This window comes from Sardina pilchardus, chromosome 22 (genome assembly GCF_963854185.1).
Source record: "Sardina pilchardus chromosome 22, fSarPil1.1, whole genome shotgun sequence".
Classification (NCBI taxonomy): domain Eukaryota; kingdom Metazoa; phylum Chordata; class Actinopteri; order Clupeiformes; family Clupeidae; genus Sardina; species Sardina pilchardus.
In genome coordinates this window covers 14,610,805-14,638,304 of record NC_085015.1, presented here as the reverse complement: position 1 = coordinate 14,638,304, position 27,500 = coordinate 14,610,805, and the positions used below count along the sequence as shown (strand labels likewise).

At 46.3% G+C, this 27,500-nt stretch overlaps 2 protein-coding genes across 4 annotated transcripts in view; both read right to left on the bottom strand.

The window, feature by feature from the left end:
* cdc42ep4b (CDC42 effector protein (Rho GTPase binding) 4b) overlaps positions 1-7,184 on the bottom strand; it is a 28,094-nt gene extending 20,910 nt beyond the window's left edge. Inside the window, exon 1 of one of the 3 annotated variants that reach the window (XM_062526073.1) lies at positions 6,953-7,184. The gene's annotated coding sequence lies outside the window, so the exon portion shown is untranslated. Of the gene's footprint in view, positions 1-1,925; positions 2,072-4,810; positions 4,877-6,952 lie in introns of those variants that run through there. The other 2 variants (XM_062526075.1, XM_062526074.1) reach the window with 2 other exon arrangements.
* A 9,152-nt stretch (positions 7,185-16,336) lies between these two features.
* sdk2b (sidekick cell adhesion molecule 2b) overlaps positions 16,337-27,500 on the bottom strand; it is a 162,946-nt gene continuing 151,782 nt past the window's right edge. Inside the window, 2 exon segments of the mRNA XM_062526532.1 lie at positions 16,337-16,534; positions 16,589-16,873. Of these exon segments, the coding sequence (XP_062382516.1) occupies positions 16,376-16,534; positions 16,589-16,873 (444 nt within the window). The 3' untranslated portion in view covers positions 16,337-16,375.

Sequence of the window (27,500 nt, the reverse complement as noted above, 5' to 3'; positions counted from 1 at the left end):
CTCATCTTTCTTTCTCTTTCTCACACTCACACTCATGCGGGTGCACACACACACACACTCACACACACACTCACACAGCCCACACAGGTGTGTAAGACAGAGTCACAGATATGATAATTCATGATGAGCTCATCCTTTAGATGCTATCTGTGTCTCCTTCCGTCTGTGACAGCTAGGTACACGCCGGAGTCTATTCCACCCTCGGGCACAGAGAGCTGAACAACGGCGCCCGTGTGTGACAGCAGACGGACAGGAGAGAATCCCCTAACGTGACGGGGCACTCGCGGTCATCACGGTACTTCCCGGTGAGGGTGTGTGAGTGTGTATGTGTGTGTGTGTGTGTCAGTGTGCTCAAAGTCCGTCAACAGCTTCTTGAAGTTGTCGGCATTGTAAACACTATCTGTTGTCACCCATAACCTTCCCCACAGTCATGTAAGACACACACACACACATACACACACTATTAAAGAGACCTGTGGTGTTAGAAACTACAGGTCTCTTTAAAGTCTGAACAGAAATCTAGAGATTCATCCCTGTAGTAAAACAAAAAACATAAACAAATAGTACGGAATACAACAAGGAAACAAGCAACAGGAGTATCAGAAGAAGAAAGTGTTCAAGAGTTCACTTTTTTCGGGGGGGTTCACAAATCACAGCATATTTCCCTGATGTGACAGCATGGACCAGGTCCGGTGCTGACAGACACATAGAGAACGAGAGAGAGAAAAAGAGAAAAAGAGAAAGAGAGAGAGCGATAGAGAGAGCGAAAGCGACGGAGGGGAAGAGATAGGAATCAGGAGGATCAGGTTTCCTGCCGGTGCACTGCCACTCATCATAGTCACAGTCTCCAGGGACACACTCACAAAGAGAGATATGAGAAGTGGAGAGAGAGAGAGAGAGAGAGAAGAGAGAGAGAGAGAGAGAGAGAAGTGGAGAGAGAGAGAGAATGAGTAATAGAAAATGATGGATTGATGATGGCTGAGGTATGACAGAACAGAAGGATGAGTGGAGGAGAGAGAGAGGGGGGGGGAAGTAAAGTGAGGATAGAATGACAAAGATAGGTGGAATGAGATGGAGTGATATGGTCAAGGGAAAAGAAAAGAATACATTGGAAAAAGAAAGACAAAAAAATATGTATACGTATAGAGAGAGAAAAAGAATGCTTTCGTATTTTGTACTTTGAGCAGTCACATGTGCTCAGAGGTCTCCATCTGTTATAGTGGACCCAGAGTCAGGGAACAAAACAAAAAAGGGGGCGGGCACACACACACACACACACACACACACACACACACACACGTACACACACACGTACACACACGTACACACACACACACACACGTACACACACACGTACACACACACGTACACACACACGTACACACACACGTACACACACGTACACACACACACGCTGCATGCAGTGTAGCACAGAGCACAAACATAATGCAGTTCAAAAACAAAAGCAAAGCACAAAACTGACAGCTCGCCCGAACAATGCCCACCAAGCACCAAACACCGGACCACAGAGAGGGATGAGGAGAGAACATTACACAACCATAGACGGGGGAGGGAACCAACTGACCACACACACACAACCACAATGGGCACTGAAAAGCAACTGCAACACAAGTAAGACTTATATCCCACAGTCACAAGGGTGTGGTTTTGTGGCAGCTCAGTGTACTAACAACAATAGAGAAAATGTTCACCCATTACATAATGAGGGGACTAACTAAGCAGTATTAATGACTCAAGCTCACAAAAAGAGCTTGAAAGCCACTGTCGGCATTTCCCAGCTAATAATAACTTCAGTCACTTGAAGCAGCAGCCAACAAGGTGTGCGTGTTTGTGGTTCAGTGCATTGTGTAGTCTTCCAAGGAACCTGACTAACAGTTCAGCGCAAAGTTGCTTAAAAATCTTACCAAACGAGTCAGGGAAGAGCATTGCGGCTGTCACTCAGGTAATGGGCGAGGGACAACAAAATGTCAGCTGTCAATGACATGGGCCTGTAGTGTCACTCATCGCCTTTGGAATTTGGGTTCAGCCAGAAGATTGCAGGTCTTGAGACAGGAAGGGAGGCTTTGAAATGCAACTTGATAGCAAAGGGCCCGTCCTCAACCGGTTTTTAGACAGCCAGGTACCTTGCCATAGCGACCGTGCAACAATCACAGTAGAACACTGAGATTTATTTTGTGATGTAACAATGCCTTTCATTTAGGTAACAATGGAGGGCTAAAGATCCAACAATAACAATTCCACAGGGGACTTGACATGTCACAGAGCTAAGTGTTGATTACAGTAGCAGTCAAGTGAAACCACTACATCAGATATTTATCAAAGTGCTGCTCCCAAAAGCATCGTTTTCAAAAGTTCCTACGATTAGGTTTTAAGCTTAACTGTGTAACGTCTTTAAAATCTGTCTAGACAGGTAGATTTAGGCTACAAATTTGTCTACAAACTAAAAAAAAAAAAAAAAATCAGTGGGCATTTCAGACATTCTCATCTCTGATTTATGTATGAGAAAAGAACAGAGGCTAGATGGATAGACTGTCAAAGAGGTGCGCTGTGGTTGAATTGGGTTTGTGCAGTCACAGCACAGTCAAAGGCTAAGGCGTAGCCACATATCGACTCCGTCCTCCTCCCCTTAAGTTGTTTGGATTAGGCCAGAGAAAAGGACCAGCCTGCGGGCCCATGTGGAGAGTGTTCCCCTCGTTCAAAGCAAGTGGCCCCTTAGTCCAGGAGAGGGAGCATCCTGCCATTGTCCCAAAACCCAAATCTATCTTAACGATGACTCCTTTGAATCACACATCAATCAAACGGATCTCTGGTATCTTACATCTTGACGTAAATCACAAGCATGGACACACACACACAGCAAATGATGCACTAATGTGTTTACAAAGGAATTACTGGAAAGCGGTGTGTGGAGGTGTGGACATTAGTCCAGGGTTCAAAGGCCCCCGTGCCAGCTAGGACAGGGACTAGCCCAGGCTGAAGCTCATGCTAAGGCTGGATTGGCAAGGCTTTAAAACACAAACTGAAGGAGGTTAAGCATCAGGGCTACAGAGCATGATGGGGTGACAGAGCATAGTTAAGGGGTCCACTACAGACCGGGTGGTCGAACTGCAGCGAAGACAAACACTTCTGCTGGGCCGGACACAGACACACACACACACACACACACACACACACACACACACAACATCCCTTTTACATCAGGGTTACATCTCAACATCTCTCACCATACAAATGCTATCCTGGCTTTTGCAGGCTCAGCTGGTTCTGCAGAACTATAAAGTTGTGAAACATTCACAAACAAGTGAATGGATCTGCATTCATGATTTAATAAATATGTCTGGCCAGTGTTTTGGTTGACCCGAAGCAAAGCGATCATGCACTAATCTTGCCTCCCCCAATACTGCCTGGAAATCCCAATTGTTTCCTTCTCAAATACATAAACATGTGCCATGTTTAACATCCAACAACCAAAGTAAGCATTTTTCAGAAGAGAAAGGGCCTCATGTTGGCTTCTACAGCTCTGAGCGCCTTCTCCCTCCCTTCCTCCCTTCCTCCCTCCCTCTCTCCCTCTCTCCCTCTCTCTCTCCCTCACCCCCACGTGAGTTTACACTGCAGAGAGGCTGACCTCAGACTGGCATTCAGCCAGAACTCCAGCACACAGAGAGTGAGAGAGAGAAAGAGAGGGAGGGAGAGACAGAGAGAGAGAGAGAGAGAGAAAGGGGTGACAGAGTGATACAGCGATAAATAGTGTGAAAGTGACAAAGAAAGAAAGTATGTCCATGGGGTGAAGGGAGCAAATTACAACGAAAAAAAGAGTGTAAGAAAGAGAAAGCTCCACATGCAAAGGACAACAACAGCAAAAAAAAGAAAACGAAAAAAGAAAGGCAGGTCGTGGTGAGCAGTTTGACTGGACTGCGGCAGTCCTCTGGTCTGCTGGACACACATTTATGAGGCGCAGACCCGAGACGAGACGAGCCGAGCTGGAGTAAGGAATGGAGGCACGTGAGCGGTCAAGTGAGCCCTGGCTCTCTCCCAAAGGCATTCTGGGCAATACTTGGACATACGAGACCTGCAGCAGCCAGCCAGACAGACAAATAGGGAGGCAGGCAGGCAGGGTGGATCGATCGGGCCAGGTTTAGAAATGTATTAAGTAGATGAAGGGTGGAGGAGAGAGAGAGATAGAGAGATAGAGAGAGAGGTGGATACAGAGTTAATGAGGGAGAGAGAGAGAGAGAGAGAGAGAGAGAGAGAGAGAGAGAGAGAGAGAGAGAGAGAGAGAGAGAGAGAGAGAGAGAGAGAGAGAGAGAGAGAGAGAGAGAGAGAGAGAAGGAATGAGAGCTGGTGGCTCTATAAATTAGACGGGCATTAGGGCGGCAGTCCAAGTGTCTCATTAATCGTGGGACTGTTTTGGCCACAATCGACTCACCACTCTCTCCTGGCAATCTCCTAAGTAACAGAGCAAAGAGGCCACGGGAGAAGGAGAGAGAGAGGGAGAGAGAGAGAGAGAGAGAGAGAGAGAGAGAGGGAACGAGAGAGTGTGAGAGAGAGAGAGAGGGAACGAGAGAGTGTGAGAGAGGAGAAGGGCAAAGGTTAAACAGAGAAAGTCAAAACAGAAAGAAAAAGTGGGACAGAGAATGAGGGCTTGACATCATCGGTCTAGTTTTGTTTTCTTGCTCTTGTCTCTTCCACTCCCTTGCTCAGTTTGTGTGTGTGTGTGTGTGTGTGTGTGTGTGTGTGTGTGTGTGTGTGTGTGTGTGAGTGAGTGTGTTAAGCAAATGCAGGCCCTGACCTTCGGGCAGTGACTGATGGCAGGGAGAGTTATCGTCAAGGCAACAGGGACACGCCACCCACTTGACGGACACTCAGGCTGGCAGGACCCTATTGCAGACAAGGTCAAAGTTCACCGAGGGGGCTCGACTCCCCAGACATGAGCAATGAGAAGAGCCATGACTCCCAATGATTCACAACATATAAACCAGCACCCCTACACAAACACACATACTCTCTCCCTCTCTCATTACATTCGGAGGTATTAGGAGTTGAAAGGTTAAAGATAAGAGGAATCATTTTCCAACGCAGACTGACTGACAGTTGAGTTACTGCTGTTAGACTTTGGCAGGAATGGCCTATTAAAGTTCGATCAGGCCCTCTCTTTGGGCCCACACAAATCCCTGGCCACGGATCGGGGCCGTGCCTGAATAATGTTGTTGTTTCATCCAACGGGCCTGGGGCGAAAGGCTAACGAAGCGGAAAAACGGCTTCAGTTTGGCAGTTAGACACATGGCACAACCCGAGATGGGGGACTGAATAAAAAACAAAGCATGGCGTTGCATGTGTGGCCAAGTGTTCACAACGTAAAAAAAAAAAAAAAAAAAATCATAAGACGACATTCGCGCTCTTGAGCGGTCTTTTTTTGATATTTGATGGATACCGAAAAGGATACAAAATGTTCTACTTTGCGTTCTATTGTGCGCTCGCAGCTGGACGGTGTCATGATCCCTCGCTAACGCGACCGTGGAGTGGTTCTGCTTACCGCATCACTTTCTCTACTCTGCCTTCTTACATAATTTCTTTCTGTGCGAGCACCGCCAGTTTGCTATCGCCATCTGTTAGATTGTAAACATCTGAATGTCCCCCGTTGCGATGGTGCCAAAGCAAAGTTGTTCGGGATCACTATTAAAGACCTGTCTGAAGACTTTCACTGAGATGAAACACTCACAGTTCGGCCCAGGAGGAAATAGCCCAATCTCAAACGAACTGTGTACCAAAATGCGTTACGCAAATCTGCATCGAGGACATGGTTTGGATGGTTATCATGTCTGACAAGCAAGAAACGAGATTAAATATGTAATATGGTTTGTGCAAATCTCTCTCTCTCTCTCTCTCTCACACACACTCTCACACACACTTATCAGTTTCTGATGAGTCCTCACAACGTACGTATCTAATCAAAAAAAGTGTTTGTCATATGCATAGACCTGCGATGATTGATCGCAGAACAATCAGTAAGCTGAGGGGAGACTCGAGAACACTGGGTTATCTGTGTTCATCTGATCAGCGAAACAAGGCGAGCGAGCGGGTCCCATCACAAGACCACGAACTTGCTGGTAAACACAGCTGTGACATGGTCGGTCAGGCAGACAGGACAGGACACCCATGCAAACTTCGCCAACTCCTCTCGCCCGTCGTCCACACTGAGTGAGTCACAAGATTTGCGGTTAACTCATTTTTATAAGGTGACCCCACAGTAACGGCCAGCCTGGCCCCGACTAAAGACGAGTAGGTATTGCAACAACAACAAAAAAAACAATGGTGTGAGAAAAAAAGGAACACAAAGCCGTGTCCATTGAGTGTAACAGGATTTTATCTTCTTTTCTATATAATTAACCTTGTCTGGGACAAGCTCAACTCCCGTCACTGGTGGTGCAGGATAGGACAAAAAAACGCGTTGTGAAAGGACAGACAATGAGACGGTCGTGGTGGAGGGGACATTCGTTGTACTGTTGTCTAGTGGTCGCCTACTCGTCGGCGCACAATGAACTTGCTCAAGCTCACTCCGTGTGTGCCATATGGGCCGAGGATGGTGATGAAGAGGCCATACAAGTCATCGACAGACTGCCTGGCGCTGATTGCCACAGACTGGGCTATACGGTCTATCTCATTCACAACATTTAATCTGGAGAAAAGTGTGTACTAGCCACAAAGTCCATCGCTGATTGCAGTAGCCTAGTCACAGCTTTCTTGGAATAACTTGCTGGGAAAAGACATTTAAAGTGCCTATGATTCTGTTGGGTGTGGGGTCTCGTTTAATTAAAGGCCATAAACGAGACCATAAAGTTTGAGGTTGGCGTGCCCATGTTGTTTCAAAAAAACAATATTATTAACAACCGCCCGTACGCTACACACATTTAATAAATAAAATGTCACTTACTGTGCTGATTTTCGTAAAATTTCCCTGCGAGTGAATGGGAATCCTCTTAACCGCCAAGTTCACAGCAATTTCCCTTTGTTAACAGGAACGGCTCCTCTCGTAAATTGTCAGGAACTAATAAATGGACAGAAGGGGCTCTTCTTACAACACACTGAATGGAACACTAGCATTGATCCTGTGCAGTTGGCTGGACCGGGCAGTGATTCTGGTTCACGTACCGCAGCGCTGTGAGTCTGTGAGCTTGTTCACTTTGCGATGGCGCAGTAGTGGAATCACCCGTTTTCCTTTTTTTCCCCTTTAGTGATCTCCGCCTCCCTGCAGGTTTTAAAGGGCCAGTGTGAAATTTATTGTCAAGGCCTCAAGAGCGGTCGAACATTCTCACAAATGACAGTCAGTTAAATTTATGTCCTTCATTTATCCGCTCCCATCACAGCAATTTGTTTTTGTTATTGCGGTGTGATATTCCTCCAAGATATATATTCATTGTAGTAAGTGTATGCTAATATTACCAGTGGCAAAATGGAACTTCACAAGGGGATATCACCCTGTTCTTTCCGTTTGCCTTAGGCCCTATCTCGAAATAACACACCATACAAACCGACAACAGAGATCACAGTTTGAAATCATTTCAATTTTTATTTAGAAAATAATATTTATATATATTTTTTTGTCATCAGGTTACCTCAAATCCTAGTCACTGGACATTGCCCTGGACAGTTTAAAGCATTGAAAGGGGACCAGGAGCTCCTTCAAGTGTTTTGATTTCCCACTTAGTTTAGTAAAGTATATATTTGATCACACAGAACACACTCTTGGCACTAAACACTCAATATATTACAATATGTCCTGGTAGGTAGGCCACACACACCCCTCCCACACACACACACACACACACACACACACACGCACAAATCATTTCTGGGTGTTTGTCAAGGTCCCGTAAGTGATAATCACTTATAGAGAATACTGTAAAAGCCGAACCAATGATAATAAAGACACAATTAAAGTAACATGTTCATTTTTGCCAGAGGTGGAAATCAAACTCTCAGTAAAAGGCATATCTCCATAGACAATAATATCCAGACGCCCTTTACTAATGTTTCCTGGTCACTATTCCACAGAATTGCTTTGAACGGACAACACAAGAGTAATATTCAGCACGAGTCTGTTGAGAAGAGTGGCTTAACAGCCAACGAGTGTTTGAGATGAGAGTGTGAATAGGTGTGAGTGTGTGTGTCAAGAGTGTGCGTGTGATCCGCGGACGGCACCTCTCTTGCCTGTTAACAGTTTGATCTCGTGTGACGTGAACTATAAACATGGTGTGTCAGCCAAACACATGAATAAACTGTACTGAATTTCAGATCTTTAAAAGTGTTTTGTTTACAAAAAATAAATATGTTTTTTTCTTCCTGTCATTTGTTTGTCATGATAAAGTTGTGTGTGTGTTTTTTTTTAATATATATATAATATGTTTTGTTTTTAGTCCTTGACTGTGTTGCCTTTGGATTATCACTAACACAATTATGTGGCGTGATTGCAGCCAAATCAGCTCTCCCAAAGGTGATGGACAGTAGCCCACTTGATGTGATGTCACTTCTGGTAGGCCTTGGAAATCCATCCCTCCCTCAACACAAACACTGAGTTACAACGAGAGAGACTCAGTAGACCATCAAGAAGAAAATCACAGACACATGCACGCACGCGCGCACACACACGGATTACACAGACACATACACACACATACACATACACACACATACACACACACACACACACACACACACACACACACACACACACACACACACACACACACACACACACACACACACAAATATCTTAGTGTCGTGTACACATATGTGCAAATTGGGCCTCATATGCAGCTCAAATCTCTAAGTGGAAAAGTTTACTGAGGATTTATGGTGAAAAGCCAGCCAGGTGTGCAGGAAGTGAGATCCTTTGGGAAGGTTAAAAAAGGTTGCCACATTTTTCACCATCTGTGACGGAATGGCATGCAGGTGGATCTTTTTGGGAGCTAGGGCAACATCTTAAGACTAGCTCCACCACAAAAATGAGTGACGTCCCTCAATGAGTACAATCCGGAACAGACCAGCAACAATAACATGCCTGCGATGGGTTCTTATAAAATGATCAAAGCCTGTACAGGAAAGGCAGAAATGAGATGTGAGAAGAGGAAGTGTGTGTGTGTGTGTGTGTGTGTGTGCATTCCGAGCATGCACATGGGTATATATGCAATGTCTGTGTAGGTGTGTGTGTAGTAGGTGTTTGTGAGTGTGTGTGTCTGTTCTGTTCATGTGCTCTCGGTGTAGGTATGTGTGTGTGTGCCTGTGTGTGTGTGTTTTGGACGGTTGCATACACATTCATGCCTGTGCAAAGCTGTGTGGATATGTCTAATTTACAGGTGCGGTCCATAAGGCTCCATAGGAGAGAGCCCGGCCACAGCTTCTGTCTGATCCCCCTGTCTGAGCCAATCCCCCTTCATCTCCACTGCCCAGTTTTATAACAGCGCTGGTAAAAAAGAAAGAGCATATCGTTTTTTAAAAACACACATGCTTCTCAAAAGCACGGCTCTAGCAAAGAGAACGAGAGAGAGAGAACGGGCCATAAAGTCTTTGATGGCATAGAAATGTTACCAAAGACCACCTGGAACGGACGATTACTTCCGTGTGTGTTCACTCCACACACACACACACACACACACACACACACACACCTGGGTCTGGGCACGTGGGCACGCATGGCGCTCTTATTGGAAGCAGATACTGAAGCAATTGATGTCCATATGGCAGGCGGCCCGGCATCCTGAAGGGACGGATATGAAATCTATCAATTAGTGATTTATTGCGCGGATGTGGCGGAGGGAGGGAGGAGGCTGGACACAGGAGGGGGCCCGTGGGTGGAGAGGTGGCCTACTGCACACACACTTCTGAGGGAGGGAGAGAAGGAGAGATGGAGGGAGAGAGATGGAGGGAGAGAGGGAGGAATGGATGGATGCAGTGGCAGTTCTAAGTGAGTGAGAGAGAGAGAGAGAGGGAGGGATGGATAGATAGATGAAGAGTCATTCTTGAGAAAGAAAGGAACAAGGGTGTGAAGAAGTTACGGAAGATCTAGCATCCTCTGAAAAGAGAGGGAAGGAGGGAGGGCTAGAAAAATAGATATATTCTAGCAAGAAGAGAGGGATGGATATAAAGAAGAGATGGAGAAAGGTGAGTAAATAGTACTGTGCAGGTATTCTCTCGGTTGGTGTTACCTGCGTGTTTTTAGTCGCTGTGATGGCGTTAGTCAAAATAGTAAATTCTGTGTGTGTGTGTGTGTGTGTGTGTGTAAAGAGAGAGAGAATTTCTGGAGGGAGGGGTATGGGGGTGAGATATGTAGAGAATAGAACCCCAAGAGGAGGACAAATGTTTGTGTCTGTCTGTAAGTCACGCACACACACACACACACACACACACACACACACACGCCCACATTATTTGCATGTCTCCTTCCTCCGGCTCTCTGACTGACCACACGCCACAGGAATGACTCCGCATTGACCGCCGTGGCTGAAGATGCAACCCGTCCACCACTATCTGTTTGAAGCATGAAGCGGTTCATGAGATCTATTTACTCCTAGAGGGGACGGACCATCTCACATATGTGTGGCATCACTGCCAGAGTCACAACAGCTAGACATCTTAATCCATTCTGTAAGATCCATCTGGGAATTAACACCAAGAGTCAGTAAACAAGGCCAACACTCCAGCTCTACACTAAAGTGGCTAAATATAAGTCATTAATGATGGTCCCTTCATAACTCACTCAAATTCACTCTGTATAATTTCAAATGAAATTATTTTCACTCTCATAAAAATGCTGAATACAAACACTGTTTGGGGAAATGTAGGGGTGTAAATAATACCTTCATTCTTTCTTTTCCCCATTCCAACTTGATACCCACCAATCCTGAGCCATGTGGCGATTACATTCTAAAACCTAACCATTCTCTGAGTCCCACCCAGCTCCAGTCTCCTGGTCTGTTTACAATAGTCAGACACATTCACATCCCACCTCCAGCCCTCCCTCTGCCTCTAATACATCTCTGCAGGCTCTTCCCTTCAGTGGAAACCGTCTCTTTCTCCAGTGGTCCACACTTGTATTGGACCCTTCAGGCCCAAGACCCAAAAGACATCCCCTTCCCCATCTATTGCCCTCTCCCGTTCCCCTTCAAAGAGCAATGGGTTCTCTCTCGATCACAACAACCGGATTAACTTCAGGCAACAACCCCGTAATACCCCCCCCCCCCCTCCCCCTGCCTCCATCCTCCTCTTGGGGTTCTATTCTCTACATATCTCACCCCCATACCCCCCCCCCCCCCCCCATCTCCATCCTCCTTTAGGGGTTCTACCCACTTCTCTCACCCCCATACCCACTCCCTGCCCCCCAACCTCTAGGAGTTCTACCCTCTTCCCCCCCCCCCCCCCCCCCATCCGCCTCTAGGAGTTCTACCCTCCTTTGCTCTCACCCTCGTGCTCTGCTCTGCACTCCACTCACCCCTCTGCTACTGCTGTGCCTCTCTGGCTGGGTCTGTGGCCTGCTGGCCCACTTGACTTTGACTGATGATGACTTTTCTCTCTCTAGCCCTCTCTGGACGGGGTCAGGCAGAGAATGGGAGAAACAAAAGGGACTTGAAAAAGCCGGAGGGCCCCCCACCATACACACACACACACACACACACACACTGCAAGTAAAGCAAGGAGAAGAGACAGGCAAGCACAGAAATATCTGTGATTCTTAATGCATGATTATCACAGAAAAGAACAAAATCATTGGAAGATGTTGAAATGAGAAAAGAGTTGGTGAAGCGACTGTAAATTTGGTGTGTGTGTGTGTGAGAGAGAGAGAGTGTATATTTGTGACTATGTGTGTGTGTGTGTATGCATGTGTGTATGAAGAGATGAGAGATGCAGAGAGGGGCTTTGTCTCTGAGGAGGGTGAGGCACACACAGGAATTCCAGGTCAGCTCTGCCAGTGGCTGCTTGTGGGGCTCTAAGTAACATTACCTCTAATCTGTCAATATTGACTCCCCTTCACTTTCCTCCCTCAATAACGCTGCTTCAGTCAAAAGACATAATGCCTCACACCAGCAGACAAACATCCTGCTGTGTGTGTTTGTGTGTGTGTGAGTGAGTGTGTGCGTGTGAATGAGTGTGTGAGTGAGAGTGAGTGAGAAAGAGAGAGAGAGAGAAACAAGAGAGAGAGAGAGAGAGAGAGAGGGAGAGGTAGGGGAGGGGGTGCCTTTGGCTGTGAGTAAGACAGACCTTCTGTGTAAATCTCCACATCGATGCGTGTGTCTCTGCTGATGCTGACAGCACACGGGAGGGTAATTGAGGTCTGTGGAGCCTCAGCTGAGCTCAGACCAACCAGAACAGAGTCCGACGGGACGAGAGAGAGGAGACACCAGAGAGGGTTAAAGCGGAGAGTAATGAAGGATCTTTGGGGACGCCATGGTCCACATAGAACTGACAAGGACCCCCAGAGTAAGTTTGGGAAACAGGAATTTCCTTCCAAATATGGGTAGTAGGACTTTGCAGATAACCACACAACATAATATCAGGATATTAAATTAATGTGTTGGCATCTGCGTGAGGTCCAGCTGTAGCCTCCCTTTGGAGATGAATAAAGTCTATCTATCTATCTATCTATCTATCTATCTATCTATCTATCTGATTAGAACAATCAAACAAACTAAACTCAAATGGGGGGGAGGGCAATGGTGCTCTCTGGAAGTGCTGGAGTTGGTTCATGCTAGGGTCAGCCAGAAGGGTCACTACAGGATGGTTGGTGCCACGTAACAGGATTTGAGCGAGCAGCTGATCCGATTTATACCTTCCACCTTCTTAACACACTCCGGGCTGGGATCTCATGAGGCCGATAGGGGAGGATTAGGGCTAATGGCCCGCATACGCACACACGAGGACAGGTACACAAAGGTGTGAGCGCGCGTGCAGGCACACACACATGCACGCACGTACACACGCGCACGCGTGCAAACACACGCACACTCATACACATATACACACATATGTGACCATTCATAGCGAAATCAGTCGTTTTGCGCACAACGTTATTTTGAGAAAATCAACAATAACAAACTTCCGGGTTAAAATGTTGAATTTCACGTTTTCGCCTCATTCGACTGTATACAGTCTACAGTTTCATATCGTGAACGCATTTCACGGAAAAACATACGTTTTGACTGTTAAACCCGGCGAAGATTCAACACATTTGCTGTCATTCCCGTTGTGCACGCGCTGCTTAAAAAGGTGATTTCTCCTCTTCTGGCATATCGTGACAGGAGAACCATGTCAACTTTGGATGCTGTTATCTTAGCGATAGTTTGTGTAATACCCTTGATATACATATCGTTGGAAAGCTTAGTTTATGGCCGTTCACGTGAGCACAATAACTTAATTTAATTAATTTTACCGAAACGACTGGTTCCGCTTTACAGGGTCACATATACATACACACACACACACACACACACACACACACACACATACATACACTGTCACTCTTACTCATGCTGACTCAAGTGCACGCATTTCTTCCCTCTCTCCCTCTCTCTCACACACACACACACACACACACACACACACACACATATACACACAACGTTTTGCAGACCACCTAAACAGCTGGGCTGAGTGTGACCACCACCCTCTCATAACAACTATACATAAAGTACCTTTCAGTAACAACCCCAAACTAAAATTATAAAAAGTGAAAATCTTGCTCTTAATACTGAAGCTATGGCAACTGATTTAATTAATAATAAAAAAAAACATAAATAAAAAGTAGTCACACATGACACAGTATGTGTGTGACTGTCAGTGACCTTAATTTCCTGATGTAACGTATTTGGCCACTTTTTTTTAAGCCTTGTCTCTTTGTCACACACACAGTCACACACGGCTTACTGTAAATACCATTTGTGTGTATGTCACCATGGCGACAGAAATGATTCCAAAACAGCATTTTCATTATGTCATAATCAAAACCCCAGACTCCTCCCACTCCTCCCCTGAACAATGTCAATCATCACCAGCCCACCTCCAAACACCAATGATCTATAGCCAGTTAGCGTTTAGCATAACAAAGAAGAACAGCTCTGCTCAGCACACAGCGAATCACTCCACAGGTAACAGGTAGAACAAAAAAGAAAAGCAAGTGAAATTGATCATTTGAATAATGAAGAATAGCGAAGAGTACAATCTGTCTCTTATTTTTTTTTTGTTTGTTTTTGTTTTGTTTTTGTCTTTTCTCCTGTCCTCAATTTCTCTATGTGTGTTTTTGCGTGTGTGTGCGTGTGTGTGTGTGTGTGTGTGTGTGTGTGTGTGTGTGTGTGTGTATGTGTGAGAGAGGGAAAGAGAGTTTGTGTGTTCTCTTTGTGTGTGTGTGTGTGTTTGTGTTCTAGTTCTTTCGTTGCTGCCGGGTGAATTCCACCCAAAACGTCGCGGATGGAAAAGTCCGGAAAAGCCCAGGCAGACGTGGCTTGGCCGTCTCGTCTCGTCTTACGGCTGCCGTCTGCTGCGGGCACATCTGCTCGCGCGCTCCCAGATCCCGAGCAGGCATGAGGGCTCGGCAGTGACATCACTTCCTGGCTCACGCCCAAGAGCGACGAGTGCTAATGTCATCTGGAGCAGGAAGCCAGCCACGGCCAGTGGCTGCACCCTCATCGGACACCCACGCACACGCGCACACACAGACACACGCACACAAAGTTCTCTTCTGTGCCAACTCTGTTGTCTATGTGTGTGTGTGTCTTTGTGTGTGTGTGTTTGACCTCTTAAACTCCTTTGTCTGAGCGTTGAAGACTGTGCCCCTCCACAGCCAGTAATACAGTAGCCAGTAGGTCCGGTGGGAGAGGATGCACGAGAGAGCAGAGGCGGAGTGGTCAGCTGCGGGACGAATGATTGACAGCAGGACAGTGGAGAAACAGAGAGCGAGGGAGAAAAGAGAGAGAGAGAGAGAGAGAGAGAGAGAGAGAGAGAGAGAGAGAGAGAGAGAGAGAGAGAGAGAGAGAGAGAGAGAGTCTGGTCCAGTCTGGTTGAGCCTGTCACCTCCCCCGCTGTGCTGTGGGGATCCCGTGACAATTGACCCTATGAGGCCACCGTAAGCCTGCACTGCAGTCAGGCTTTTTTTTTTTTGCTTTCACAGCTCCTGTAGTCTTCGTGGTAGCTTTGGCCTCCATGAGTACTTCCCAGGCCAGCAGAAGGACCTCTGGCCCTGACCTGGCCCAGATATGGTACGGACTCGAGCCCGGCCGGAACCATTTTAATGGTCATTTCTGAGCAGTCAGCACATGTCCATAGTTGATTGGCATCTTCGTAGCTCATACCGAGGACATCCTACAGGTATCCTAAATGTGATGCTGTCTCGTCACGGCGATCTTTCAAACTGACCTCTGGGGTCACGGAGATAGACCATGACAACTTTCCAGAGCCCACTTCAGTAGTTTTGGGCCACTTTCATAGCGATAATGCCTATGGGCTATAATGGGCTATGCCAGCTCAGGTATCTTCCCTTTTAAAGCAGGGCCGGAGAGAGAGAGAGATGGAGAAAGAGAAATACAGGAATACAGACAGAGTGAGAGAGAGAGAGAGAGAGTGTGAGAGAGAGAAAGAGAGAGAGATAAACCTCCATTCTTCTTCATTGTACTCATCCCTTTGTCGTCGTCCCTCAAGTCAATTCACTCAACACATTTACTCTAATTTGCAAACTCTGCCATTATTCCTGGTGTCCTTTTCCCACTTTATACATGGCCAAAAAGTTTCTCAAAGACCATTTCGTTTTTTTTTTCTCTTCCACATTTTGTAATGTGTGAAGTTTTGTTGGGTTGAATCATTGTATACTGTGTGAACAAGAGAAACAAAAACAGCTTAAAAGAAGAAAAAAAACTTCATGCATTGCTCAGGCTGCAAAAAAAAAAAAAAAAAAAAAACAATCACAAAAAACAGAAGGCTATCGGTTCTTGCAATATCCATATGATTGTCTCTTCAAATCACAGAAGAAGAAGCAACTCAGCACAAATATATAAACCAGCTGTGAGCACTTATTTAAAGTCTTTGCCAAAGCCACTAAAAGAACGTTAAAAAATGCTTAAAAAATGTAGAGAGACAAAAAGCAAAAGCAATTCAAATCAAACCTGTTGGAACTGAAACAAAAAAATCACGACATAAAAAAGAAATTGTTTTTTTTTTTTTTTTTTTTTTTAAATTTCTGAATCTTTGATCGTCGTTCTTGTCCTTGTCAGGACAAAGAGCCAATGTGAAGACTCGCTGAGACCAAGAAGAAGAAGAAGAAGAAGAAGGGGCCAAGTTTTGCTCGGTGGATCGATCGCTTGGGGTCAACACGGGGTCAGACGAAGGAGGAGAACCCGGCGATGGGGGTGCGGGACCCGGGCGCCAGGCTGCTCGGCGGGCGGTACAGGGTGCTATGCTGGCTGGGCGGGTTGGAGCTCTGTTGGCACGGGGTGGGAGTCCGACTGCCCTTGGGCCGAAACAGGCTTCCTTGCCCCTGCCCCTGCCCGCCTGCCACCACTACTTGCCCCTGCCCGCCTGCCACCACTACTTGACCCTGCCCGCTTTGTTGGCTTGGGGTAGGTGACTGTGTCTGGCCCTGCGGGGAGTTGAGCTGGGGGGGCATGGGTGGCAGAGGGGGCAGCGGGGGTGGCTGGGCACACGGCTCGGGCTCTCCGGCGTCGGACTCGGTGGCGTAGCTGTAGGCCTGGGCGCGGGAGATGCCCTTCTGCTGCCGGCGCCAGGAGTTGTAGTAGGTGGGGTCGCTGATGTAGTGGTTGACGAAGGAGTGCGTCTTCTGGCGGCTGGAGTCCACCTCGTATTCGCTGTCGCTGCCCTGAGAGGGGGATAGAGAAATGGAGAGAGAAAGAGAGAGAGAGAGAGAGACAGAGATATAGAGAGGAGGGGAAGGGCGGAGAGCAGAGAGAGGTTAGAGATAACGCTGTAGCCTCGATCTTCCTCCTTCTCACTCTCTCTCTCTTTCTCTCTCTCTCTCTCACACACACATATGGTCAGAAGATAAGCATAGTCACAAAGATAAGGATAGTCACACACTCACATACACACACAGCAAGAAAATCACACACAAACACACACACACACACACACAGAACTACTACACACATGGAGTCTTGTCCCAAGGCGTGCACTGTTGTCTAAACAATAACACAGAGGGGTCACAGGTCATTTACAGCGCTTGGGTAAAAGTGATCCAGGATAACAACAGTCACATACTACTGGGTCTAATCTCTACAGAACAGGGGGGTGTGGGGGGGCACTGATTACACATGACACTCCAACAAGGCACATTGGATTGGGAGATACAGTATCAGAGGGAGGGACCTAGAGGAGAGGAAGGAAAGGGAGGGGACCGATCTTCTGTCAGTCAAACACACAAGCAGGTCCTCACCAAGTTGAGCGGCAGAACACGGAGGCCCCCCGTCTTATACGGGAACACAAGCGCCTCCTAGAGGTGAACAAAGATAGCGGGTTTTACAAAGTTGGGTTTTTGAAACGTGAGAATTTTGAGCATCCAAAATGCTTTTTATTTATTTATTTATTTATTTATTTCAGTCATGGCAATGCAGTAGAATTAAGAGAATTAAGTTCCAATGGAATTTAATGATGGCAATGACACATGAGAGGCAGTTACGAGGGACATTCAGGATGGTCATATGGACAAGGGCAGGGTTGCTTGCTTGGTCCAATGATCTTTTGGCTTGTAAACAAATGGCCACTTCCTTGTCATCATGGATGGATTTAAACATGTCATATTCTCACACGTACACTCTGGACATGCAGTTAGTAATGAAATGAGTGCAGGCCTCAAACCAGTCAAGTGTTTTTTTTTTTTTCATCAAGAGCAAAGGATAACAGCAAACTGTGGGTAGTAGCATTCTCAGATCTGCTGAGAGTCAAGGCTGAGAACAAATTGAATCAAACCACCAATTAACGCTCACTGAAATGAAGAGAGGCTATTGCAGGGTCTGTCTGGTTTATATACGTACATGTTTAAATGGTATTTGAAGGGCTTGAATACACCTTAAACTCATGCGAGGGGGTAGGCTTGTACATCTTATGCTATTTGACATGTTTATTATCGCTGCAAAGTTTATACCTCATGAGAAGTCTCTCAAAGCAAAAAGTGCATCATGCACATCACTTTCACAAGGTGAAATAGGACACTAGACAGAGTCAAGTGTCCTGATGTCGGGTGATTATTGTGCACCCGAAAGGAATAATCTTTGTGTCTACTATTATGGACTATAATGTGATTACTGAATTTAGAACAGAAACACAATACTGCACTACAGAGAAATGTAAAGTGTTATTTAATAGGGACCATGTACAATTTTCAACACAAATGTTGTAATTTGATGCATTGTACCAGAGTTAGCATTAGGCTAATTTACAAGGCTTACAATGCTAATATCTATAACATGACTACCATCTCTAACCTACCACTCGTTATCAAGTGAATAAATACCCATATGCTAATGCTAACAGCAACAACATAGCTACCATCCCTAATCTATACCACTCATTTACAAATGCACATTAGCCATGTGCTAATGCTAACAGCAATGAAAGCAGCAAGTTCCTATTAGCGCAATTCTACCACCTTTTTCAAATACTTGTATCTTTAATTGGCAAGCTCCTGTTAGCATCATTTTAGCACTAACTTTAGAAACCTTCTCTTTATGACAGTATTCACTGGACAGCTAACTCAGCTAACCCATCCCACACCCACCCATTTTACCCCTTCACACTTGCTCACTGGTCACTCCACTCATCCCTCTCCACCTCCTCCTTGCTCTCTCTCTATCCCTCCCTAATCTGGTCAGGAATTTGGGAATTTCCTCACTTGTGGAGTACACATATTTTTTTTTTTAGTCACTGATCTTCCACTCTGTGCGGAGATGAAAAGAGACGAAAAGCAAAACAAGGCCTCCAAGCATCTCCCTTTTCATGCTCTATAATCAGGAATCCCTCTTTTGGCGAGCCACCCATATGCAGAAGAGTTCGCTCTAGTGCCTCGCCCCTCACCACAGTAATCAGCCACCTCCTCCTTTCCTCCTTTCAGCAGAGGGATTGGAGGCCTGAGACATGAAATACCAACAGGGATTCCGGACTGACTGATTGATTGACACACTGAGAGCTGATACCCTAGTGGGCTCAAGGAGACCCCTACACATATGGTCTGACCCAGAGCTTTGTATAGGAAACATAGAGAGACAGAGACTGAGAGAGACTGAGAGAGAGAGAGAGAGAGAGAGAGAGAGAGAGAGAGAGAGAGAGAGAGAGAGAGAGAGAGAGAGAGAGAGAGAGAGAGAGAGAGAGAGAGAGATGGCAGAACTTTACAGGCCAGGTTTCTCCTCGTAATTGCGGCAAGTGCTTCAAGATTGGGCTCCTGCCTTGATCCTGGCTCTCTCTTTCCACTTTTCTCTCCGTCCCCTTCTCCTTTTCCTGTCATTCTCCGACTCTGCAGATTATAGATGGCACTTTAATGTTTCTATCAGCCCTCCTCTCTCTCTTTCCATCTTCCTAAACCTTGATTTCTCACCCCTCTTTATACCTTGCCCAATTATTATTTCTGCCTCCACCTCTTCCAGTGGTTTATTTCCCGTAGAGCCAAAGAAGAAGCTCTTCCAGCCCATTTCTGTCCATTTCTTTTCTTTGTGTTTTTCACTTTTCTCTCTCTTTTTGTGCTCTGCTTGAAACTTAATACAGATTTACCCTCATCTCTCCATCTACCCTCATCTCTGTGTGTGTGTGTGTGTGTGTGTGTGTGTGTGTGTGTGTGTGTAGACAGGAGATGTATGACTGCTGCGGCACTAACTTATTTACTACTTATTTATTTGTCTATTTATTATTATTCTTAACATTGCATACATTCTAGTGAATGCCAATGCACTTTCAAACTTGTATCCCCTTAATGGATGGGTTGGCTGTAAACTGAATTGCCCCTCGGGGATTAATTAAGTTTTCTGAATCTGAATCTGAATCTCTATCAAATTCAAAATCAAATTCAAATAGCTTTATTGGCATGAATGTAAAATTGTACAATGTTGCCAAAGCAGTAATTGCATCAAATATCTATCTATCTCCTTATCCTTATCTCTCTCTCTCTATCTCTATTAGGACTCATCTTTTGCTTCTTTCTTTCCTTCTTTTCTTTCTTTACTCTCTTGTTTCTAATTCTCACTCTTTCTGAGACAGGACCTTGACTTGGTGTGCTGACAGACTCCAGACCTCCCTTGTGTCCCTGCCTCTGCTTGGCTCTATACTGTACGGCTCCCTCTATGTGTGTGTGTGTGTGTGCGTGTGTGTGTGTGTGTGTGTGGCTCCCTCCATGTGGGACACATATGGCCCAGCTCAGATTGCCTGTCAGCCCTGGGCCCTCACCACTGAAAGGGCTTTCATGCCAAACATTGCAGAGCCCCTTACACACACACACACACACACACACACACACACACACACACACACACACACACACACACACACACACACACACAGCACCCCCCCACCCCCCGCATCGTGGTCTTATTTATTTATCTATTCATCTCTAATGTATGTCAGACAAATGTAAAAATGTCACTGGAGATGTCGGCGATGATAAATTGCAGAAACGTGCTTCAGTGCACTGCTCTTTTATCCAAACATACTGTTTTCCCTCTCTCTCTCTCTCTCTTTCTCTCTCTCTCTCTGACTACTTGTCATATTTCTTGTGGTCCAATTTCTCCTCTCTCTCACCCTCTTTCTTTTTTCCCTCCATTTTCTCTTGCAGTGAATTCAAAACAGATCCAGAGGAAAGCGGTGAGTTCCCCTTCTCTTTCCTCCACCCTCTGTCCCAACAACACACACACACACACACACACACACACACACACACACACACACACACACACACACACACACAGAACGCACACACAGAAATACCCAAGCTCTGCTCCGAATATAGCCCCGACCGAATTCTTGGCTAAATCAATTTGCCTAGCGTAGCTTTCCAAGACATTCGTCACAATTCATAAAGTATCCCTAAACTTTGCGCTCAACTTTTTGGTGCCACCGTCTGACAAAGGCCTCCATTATCCTGCCGAGCGTTGCGGGGCCTGGCGGCAGTCCGCTATTGGCCGGCTGAACGGGGACGGGCAGTAGTGTGTGCGTTGTGTAACACCAGTTTTTGGACGTGTGTGTGTGTGTGTGTGTGTGTGTGTGTGTGTGTGTGTGTGTGTGTGTGTGTGTGCATGCATGTGGAGAGCACACTGAGGAGGGCAGAAATGAAAGGCATTCCTCTCATGCCCCGGCAGCTCGGGCATCACAACAAGGGGGCAAACAAGTCATAGACACACACACTCTTCTTTTCTTCTCCCCAGGCTGTGACCTCATGCCAGTGCAGTGACAGTGTGTGTGTGTGTGTGTGTGTGTGTGTGTGGAAGGGGGAGGGTGTTAGTTTCAATCTTTGTGATTGTATATTAAGTGAGGGACTGTGTGTGTGTGTGTGTGTGTTAAACAGGGGTGTTACAGTAATAGAATATGTTACTTCCACTTAAAAGTGTTCTCATTCAAATTTAAAGAAGATTATTCAGATGCTCTCTCTCTCTCTCTCTCTCTCTCTCTCTCTCTCTCTCTGTCTCCTCCTCTCCCTCTCCCTGAAAATGACAGCTCTCCCTTCTCCCATCCAAACCCTTTCTTCAACCACATCTACTTCCCGTCCGAGTGCGGGGCTTGTTAAAGGCAGACACATTTTACCACGTCGCCCCGAGGATGTCTCGTCCTCAGTCTCTTGTGATTCATTACGCTTCATTAAAAGTCAATTAAGCTGTAATGAGCCGACTGGGTAGAGAGGGTTACGGGGCATAAACTCTCTTTCACACACACACACACACACACACACACACACACACACACACAGACACACAGACACACGCACACACTGTAGAGATGTCTGGGGCCTTGGTTAGGTTCAGAGACAGACACCATACTGAGGCTGTCAGATCTGGTTAATCTCTGAATAACTTCAGCCAGTGGTGGAGGAATCTCATAATTACAGGCTTATCAGGCATAGGGAGACTGTTTCATCACACTGCAGTTGGACACTGCATTATCAAGGGTGTGTGTGTGTATGTGTGTATGTGTGTGTGTGTGTGTGTGTGTGTGTGTGTGTGTGTGTGTGTGTGTGTGTGTGTGTGTGTGTCCAAGTTTGAGGGCTTTGTGTAGTATGTATCAGTGTGCAGTTTTAGTGTGTATTATGTAGTTGTGTGAGAGTGCTTGTGCATGCACGCATACTGTGTGTGTGTGTGTGTGTGTGTGTGTGTGTGTGTTTGTGTGTGTGCCTTTGTGTGTGTGCTGCCAATAGCAGCACTTTCCCAGCTCTCTCCCCATGTGAGTGCGTGAGTGTGTGTGTGTGTGTGTGTGTGTGTGTGTGTGTGTGCTTGCCTCTCTCCCTATGTGAGAGTGAGTTGGCGTGTTTGCAAACTCACTCCATGCCCTCCTTCCGGACTCTCTGTGCTGCCGGGGCTGGGATGTTCCGTTATTATTATTATCATTATTTTGGGCTCCTCGGCGTCCATGTTACCGTGAGTCAAGGAGACTCATGCCCGCAGGCTCTGGTCTTACTGGGCCACGCAGAGAGGCTCAGGTCTCAGTAGGCCATGGAATGGACGGAGGCTCTATATCAGGGCTACTGTCATGCCGTCCGCTACAACTAACTAATTCAAGATGGGTCCGTGGGCCATTGGACATTACCGTCACTGGTTTATCACAGATGATTTTGGACATGAGGGCAAAAAGACTGGAACGAAAGATGAAAACAAAAGAAGAACTGCGTCATGGAGTTGGAAATTGTAGCCCAAACCATCCCCCAAACACTCAGACGAGCTGATGTGGTCCATGTGGAAGAACAATGACTATACATCTCTGGAGAAAATTAAGAGACCACTGCACATTTTTCTGATGTCATTCTACGGTTGCTGAGTAACATTCAAATGAGTTGACTGTCATATTCAAGTTTGAAGTAGTCTCTTCATTTTGCATATGACCGAAAAACATGCAGTGGCCTCTTATTTTGTTTTTCCAGAGCTGTTAGCGATGAAATCTTGGGGACTTAAAAAAAAAAAAAGCTAATTATCCAGGTGAATGCAAAAAAAAAGCTTTTGTTCTGTGTAAACGGTGATAAGAATAACAATGATATTATTTATAAAAAACTGTGTGTGTATGTTCAGAGAGCAGATAACAGTAGTGCAGACCTGAAGAATCCCAGTGAATCATGTTACCCAGGGTGGCCCCGAAACAAGAAGGAAAAAAGGAGAAAAAAAAAGAGAAGCCCAGTAGACCTTTCTCTGAGGGGATTGAGGTTTCAAGGCCAAATTCTCCCTCTAACCAAAACATACAGACCCTTCCCCAATACCCCCTGCCTACTGTACTGCTCACAGAGAGAAGGGCTTAGAGAGAGAGAGAGAGAGAGAGAGAGAGAGAGAGAGAGAGAGATGGAGGGAGAGGGAGAGGGGTGGGGGAGAGGGAGAGGGAGAGAGAGAGAGAGGGAGAGAGAAATAAAGGGACTGCAGAGCTAGACTAGCAGTTCAAAGTGAAAGCATCTTCCTTGCTTCAGCGGTTGTTAGTCATGACTGTGGCCTACAGAAAACAAGTGTGTGTTGTTCAATACTAACATGTTATGACATTTGCACAGATAAGGACAGAGAACAAGATAATTTGTGTTGGAATGTTTGTGTATGTGTGTGTGTGTGTGTGTGTGTATGTGTGAGAGAAAGAATATTAACGAAAGCATGAAAATGATAAGAAAGAAGAGGCCAGTCCTTTTGTCCTGCAGATATGGATTTGGGAGCGGGGGGGGGGGGGGGGGGGGGGGTCAGGAGACAGGAAGGGAGAGATAGAGAAAGAGGGGGAAGGGAGAAAGAGAGAGAGATAGAGAGAGAGAATAAGAGAAAGAGAGAGGGAGGGAGGGAGGAGCAGCAAACAAAGGGATGGAAAGAAGAATATGTGTGCCAGGAGACTCTAAGTACAAGAGAGAGAGAGGAAGGGAGAGGGGGAGAGAAATTGCAGAGTGAAGCTCATTTCCGTTGATTATAAAACTGACAAGAGTGTTTGAATGTGTTAGTTAGAAAGTGAATGTGTGTGTGTGTGTGTGTGTGCATAAACATGTGTGTGAGGAAGAGTATCTGCATGAATGTTTCCTGTGTTTACTGTGTGTGCATGTGTGTGTGTGTGTGTGTGTGTGTGTGTGTGCGTGCGTGCGTGCGTGCGTGCGTGCGCGTGTGTGTTAGTGTGTGTGTGTGCGGGTGCATGCGGGGTGTCTGTCTGTTCGTGCCTACACACTTTAAAAACATATTGACGTGTGCTTAAAGCCACAGACCCATCGCAATAGCAGAGGGGGACTTAATCTCATGGCAAGGCGTTAATCCCACTCTGAGCTCTGCCCAACCGCTGTCACTTAGTCTGGATTAAAACGCCTCAAAAACACATCAAAGCGAAGGACCGGACGCTTCGGACGGAATTCCTAGCACCACGAGAAGAAGAGACACGTTTCCCGTATCCTCAAATGCCCGTGGAGATGAATCACGAATTGTGTGAAAATATGCATTCAGGTTCCTGGAACTCGAGAGCGCTATTTTTGACCCCTTCCAGATTGACTAATGATCAGAGGATTCTACAGGGCCAATGATAGCAAATAAGAATAGTGTTGCTGTTGGAGACAACGGCGTGACTTAGTCATCGGAGTTCTACCTCTGAAAGCGGGTTTGTGACGAGGCTCGCCTGGTTTCCATGACAACAAGACGAGGCGTGGTCGCCGACGGCGTTCGGGGTGAGTCGATGGGTGGGATGTTTTTGCCAGCTGTGGTAATCAGACATCCCATAATAGCTAACTGCTTAGACTGCTGGCAGAGAGGCTCCGGTATGGTATGCACACACAAACAGGTGAACACACACACACACACACACACACACACACCCCATTTAAACCTTTTTGGATTTCTCTCTACAACTATTCAAGTGGATTATTCTTTTCCTTTTTGCAGTAGGGCCACTCTCCCTGTCACTATACTTTTCTCTGTGTTCACACTTCATCCCCCCTTCCCCTCCTCTCTTTCTTTCTTCCTTTCTCTTTCTCTCTATCTCTCTCGCTCTCGCTCTCTCTCTCTCTCTCTGTCCCCCTTGTAGTTATCTTCCCAATTAAAGCTCAAAGAGGACATTCCTGTGGCCCTCTCCACTGAGCCGAGGGGCGACGACACAATCGGCCATCGCCGACGCCACCGGAGAGAGAGGCACAGCGCAGCAGAACAGCGGGCGGCTTTGTGTCCGGCGCCCCGCATCAAAGAGGATGCTGGGATAGCACCCGGAGAGAGGTGCTGGCAGGAAACGTCAGAGCAGAGAGGAAGAAGGGGACACAATCAGATACACACACACACACACACACACACACACACACACACACAGAGAGACACACGCTGCTTGTCTGACACTGAACGAGTGTGAACGGTAGATATGTCAGTCTACTGGAGAGATGTAAGAGAGAGAGAGAGAGAGAGAGAGAGAGAGAGAGAGAGAGAGAGAGAGAGAGAGAGAGAGAGAGAGAGAGAGAGAGAGAGAGAGAGCCAAACCATCAGACACACAGATGAAAAGTAAAAAAAAAAATATTTTGAGGAAAAAGCATTTTGAGAAAGATTATGCAGTAAGGGTTTTAAACAGTTGGTGGCACACTGAAATTATGCATAAATCCTATTTTGTTTTATGGAATATTATTTTATGGAAAAATCCTCATTTTGAATGGAACATTAAGTAGATTTGTGAAAACGTTCGGAGATAATTAATGGATTGATCACCACATACCAACAGATTATGAACCAAACGAGTTTTCCACAGTTTTAGGGAAATAAAAATGAAAAAAAAAGACTAACATTCATTTGGAGGAATTTGGTAGGGCTTAGTATTTTTTCCTGGTGTGAGCTGGATGGATTGCGGCTGCTCTGTTTTGGAAATGACACAGATATTTCAGACTCCTCTCTGTCTCAGTCTTAGCTCAGATGGCTAAAAAAAACCCCAAATGCGCTAGACAAAAAAAAAGGAACAGTATGAATACAGTCTTGATGTCGCAACAAATTCAAAAACTGCCCAGAAGTGACCACACCTAAGGGAAGTGAATAACAGTACTACAGAGAGAGAGCATGACGGCAGCCAAGATGCCCGTCAGCAGACATCAGACTGGAAGGAAAAGCGGTTCTGACCCAGTTAGACGTCTTTTGCTGTCTGGGGATACACGGCCTTGCACCAACAGAGCTGACCAGCAGGCAAAAGCAAATAGTCTTACTATCTGACTTAACCTCGAGTATGGACCAAACAAACCTGGTCCAAGTCTAAATAGAGGGACTCAGTTACTAGTCCCCTCGAATTACTGATAAACTAGTGCACTCTAGCAGTTATCCCCTCGACTTACTAGCAAACTAGTGCATTCTAGTAGTCCCCTTGACTTACTAGCAAACTAGTGCATTCTAGTAGTCCCCTCGACATACTAACAAACTAGTGCATCCTAGCAGAAATCCCCTCGACTTACTAACAAACTAGTGCACTCTTGCAGAAGTCCCCTCGACTTACTAACAAACTAGTATACTCTCCAACAGAACTAACAAGTAAGCAAAACTAAGGAGGACAGTCATAAACGATCAGCCTCTCTGCCGGCCAGAACGAATGATGACACTTAATGTACGATGACAGCTGGAATCCGCCTCAAATCTGGCCTAAATAAGCTTACAAAATATGGTCAACACTGGGGCCAGCCACTCTGCTTGCCAACAACGCGAAATGGCTTTCAAGATGGCATCTTAAACCATCGCAGATGTGAGCGAAATGGAAGACCAAAGAGAATCGGTAAGGCAACTAATGGGCAAGGGAGCGGGCGGCAAGCGAGTGGGCAGCAGGCTGGGGGCCGAGGGGGGAACAGACCACTGCTTGTCTGCTGGGTGATGTTGGCCGGTGTGCGCGCCAGGCTGATTTCGAGGCTCTGCCAGCCTGGGCGGTTGGCATGGGGCACTGGCCACTGCGCCAGGGGGAGAGCGGGCACCCCGAGAACTCGCGGAGACCCACTAGTGGAGGGCATCCAGCCTGGGCATGAGACAGTGGCACTCTCACGGACAGGCCTGCCACTCAGTGTGTGTGTGTGTGTGTGTGTGTGTGTGTGTGTGTGTCTGTGTGTCTGTGTGTGTGTGTCTGTGTGTGTGTGTGTGTGTGTGTGTGTGTGCGTGTGTGTGTGTTTGTGTGTGTGTGTGTGTCTGTGTGTGTATGTGTGAGTGTGTGTGTGTACAGTATGTGTGTGTGTTTGAGTGTCGGTGTGTGTGTACAGTATGTGCGAGTGTCAGTGCGGGGGGAGTTACATTAATATATGCTTGTGTATACCTTGGCAGTTGTGTATGTTCCTGTATAAGAGACCATTATTTGGGATGTTGTTT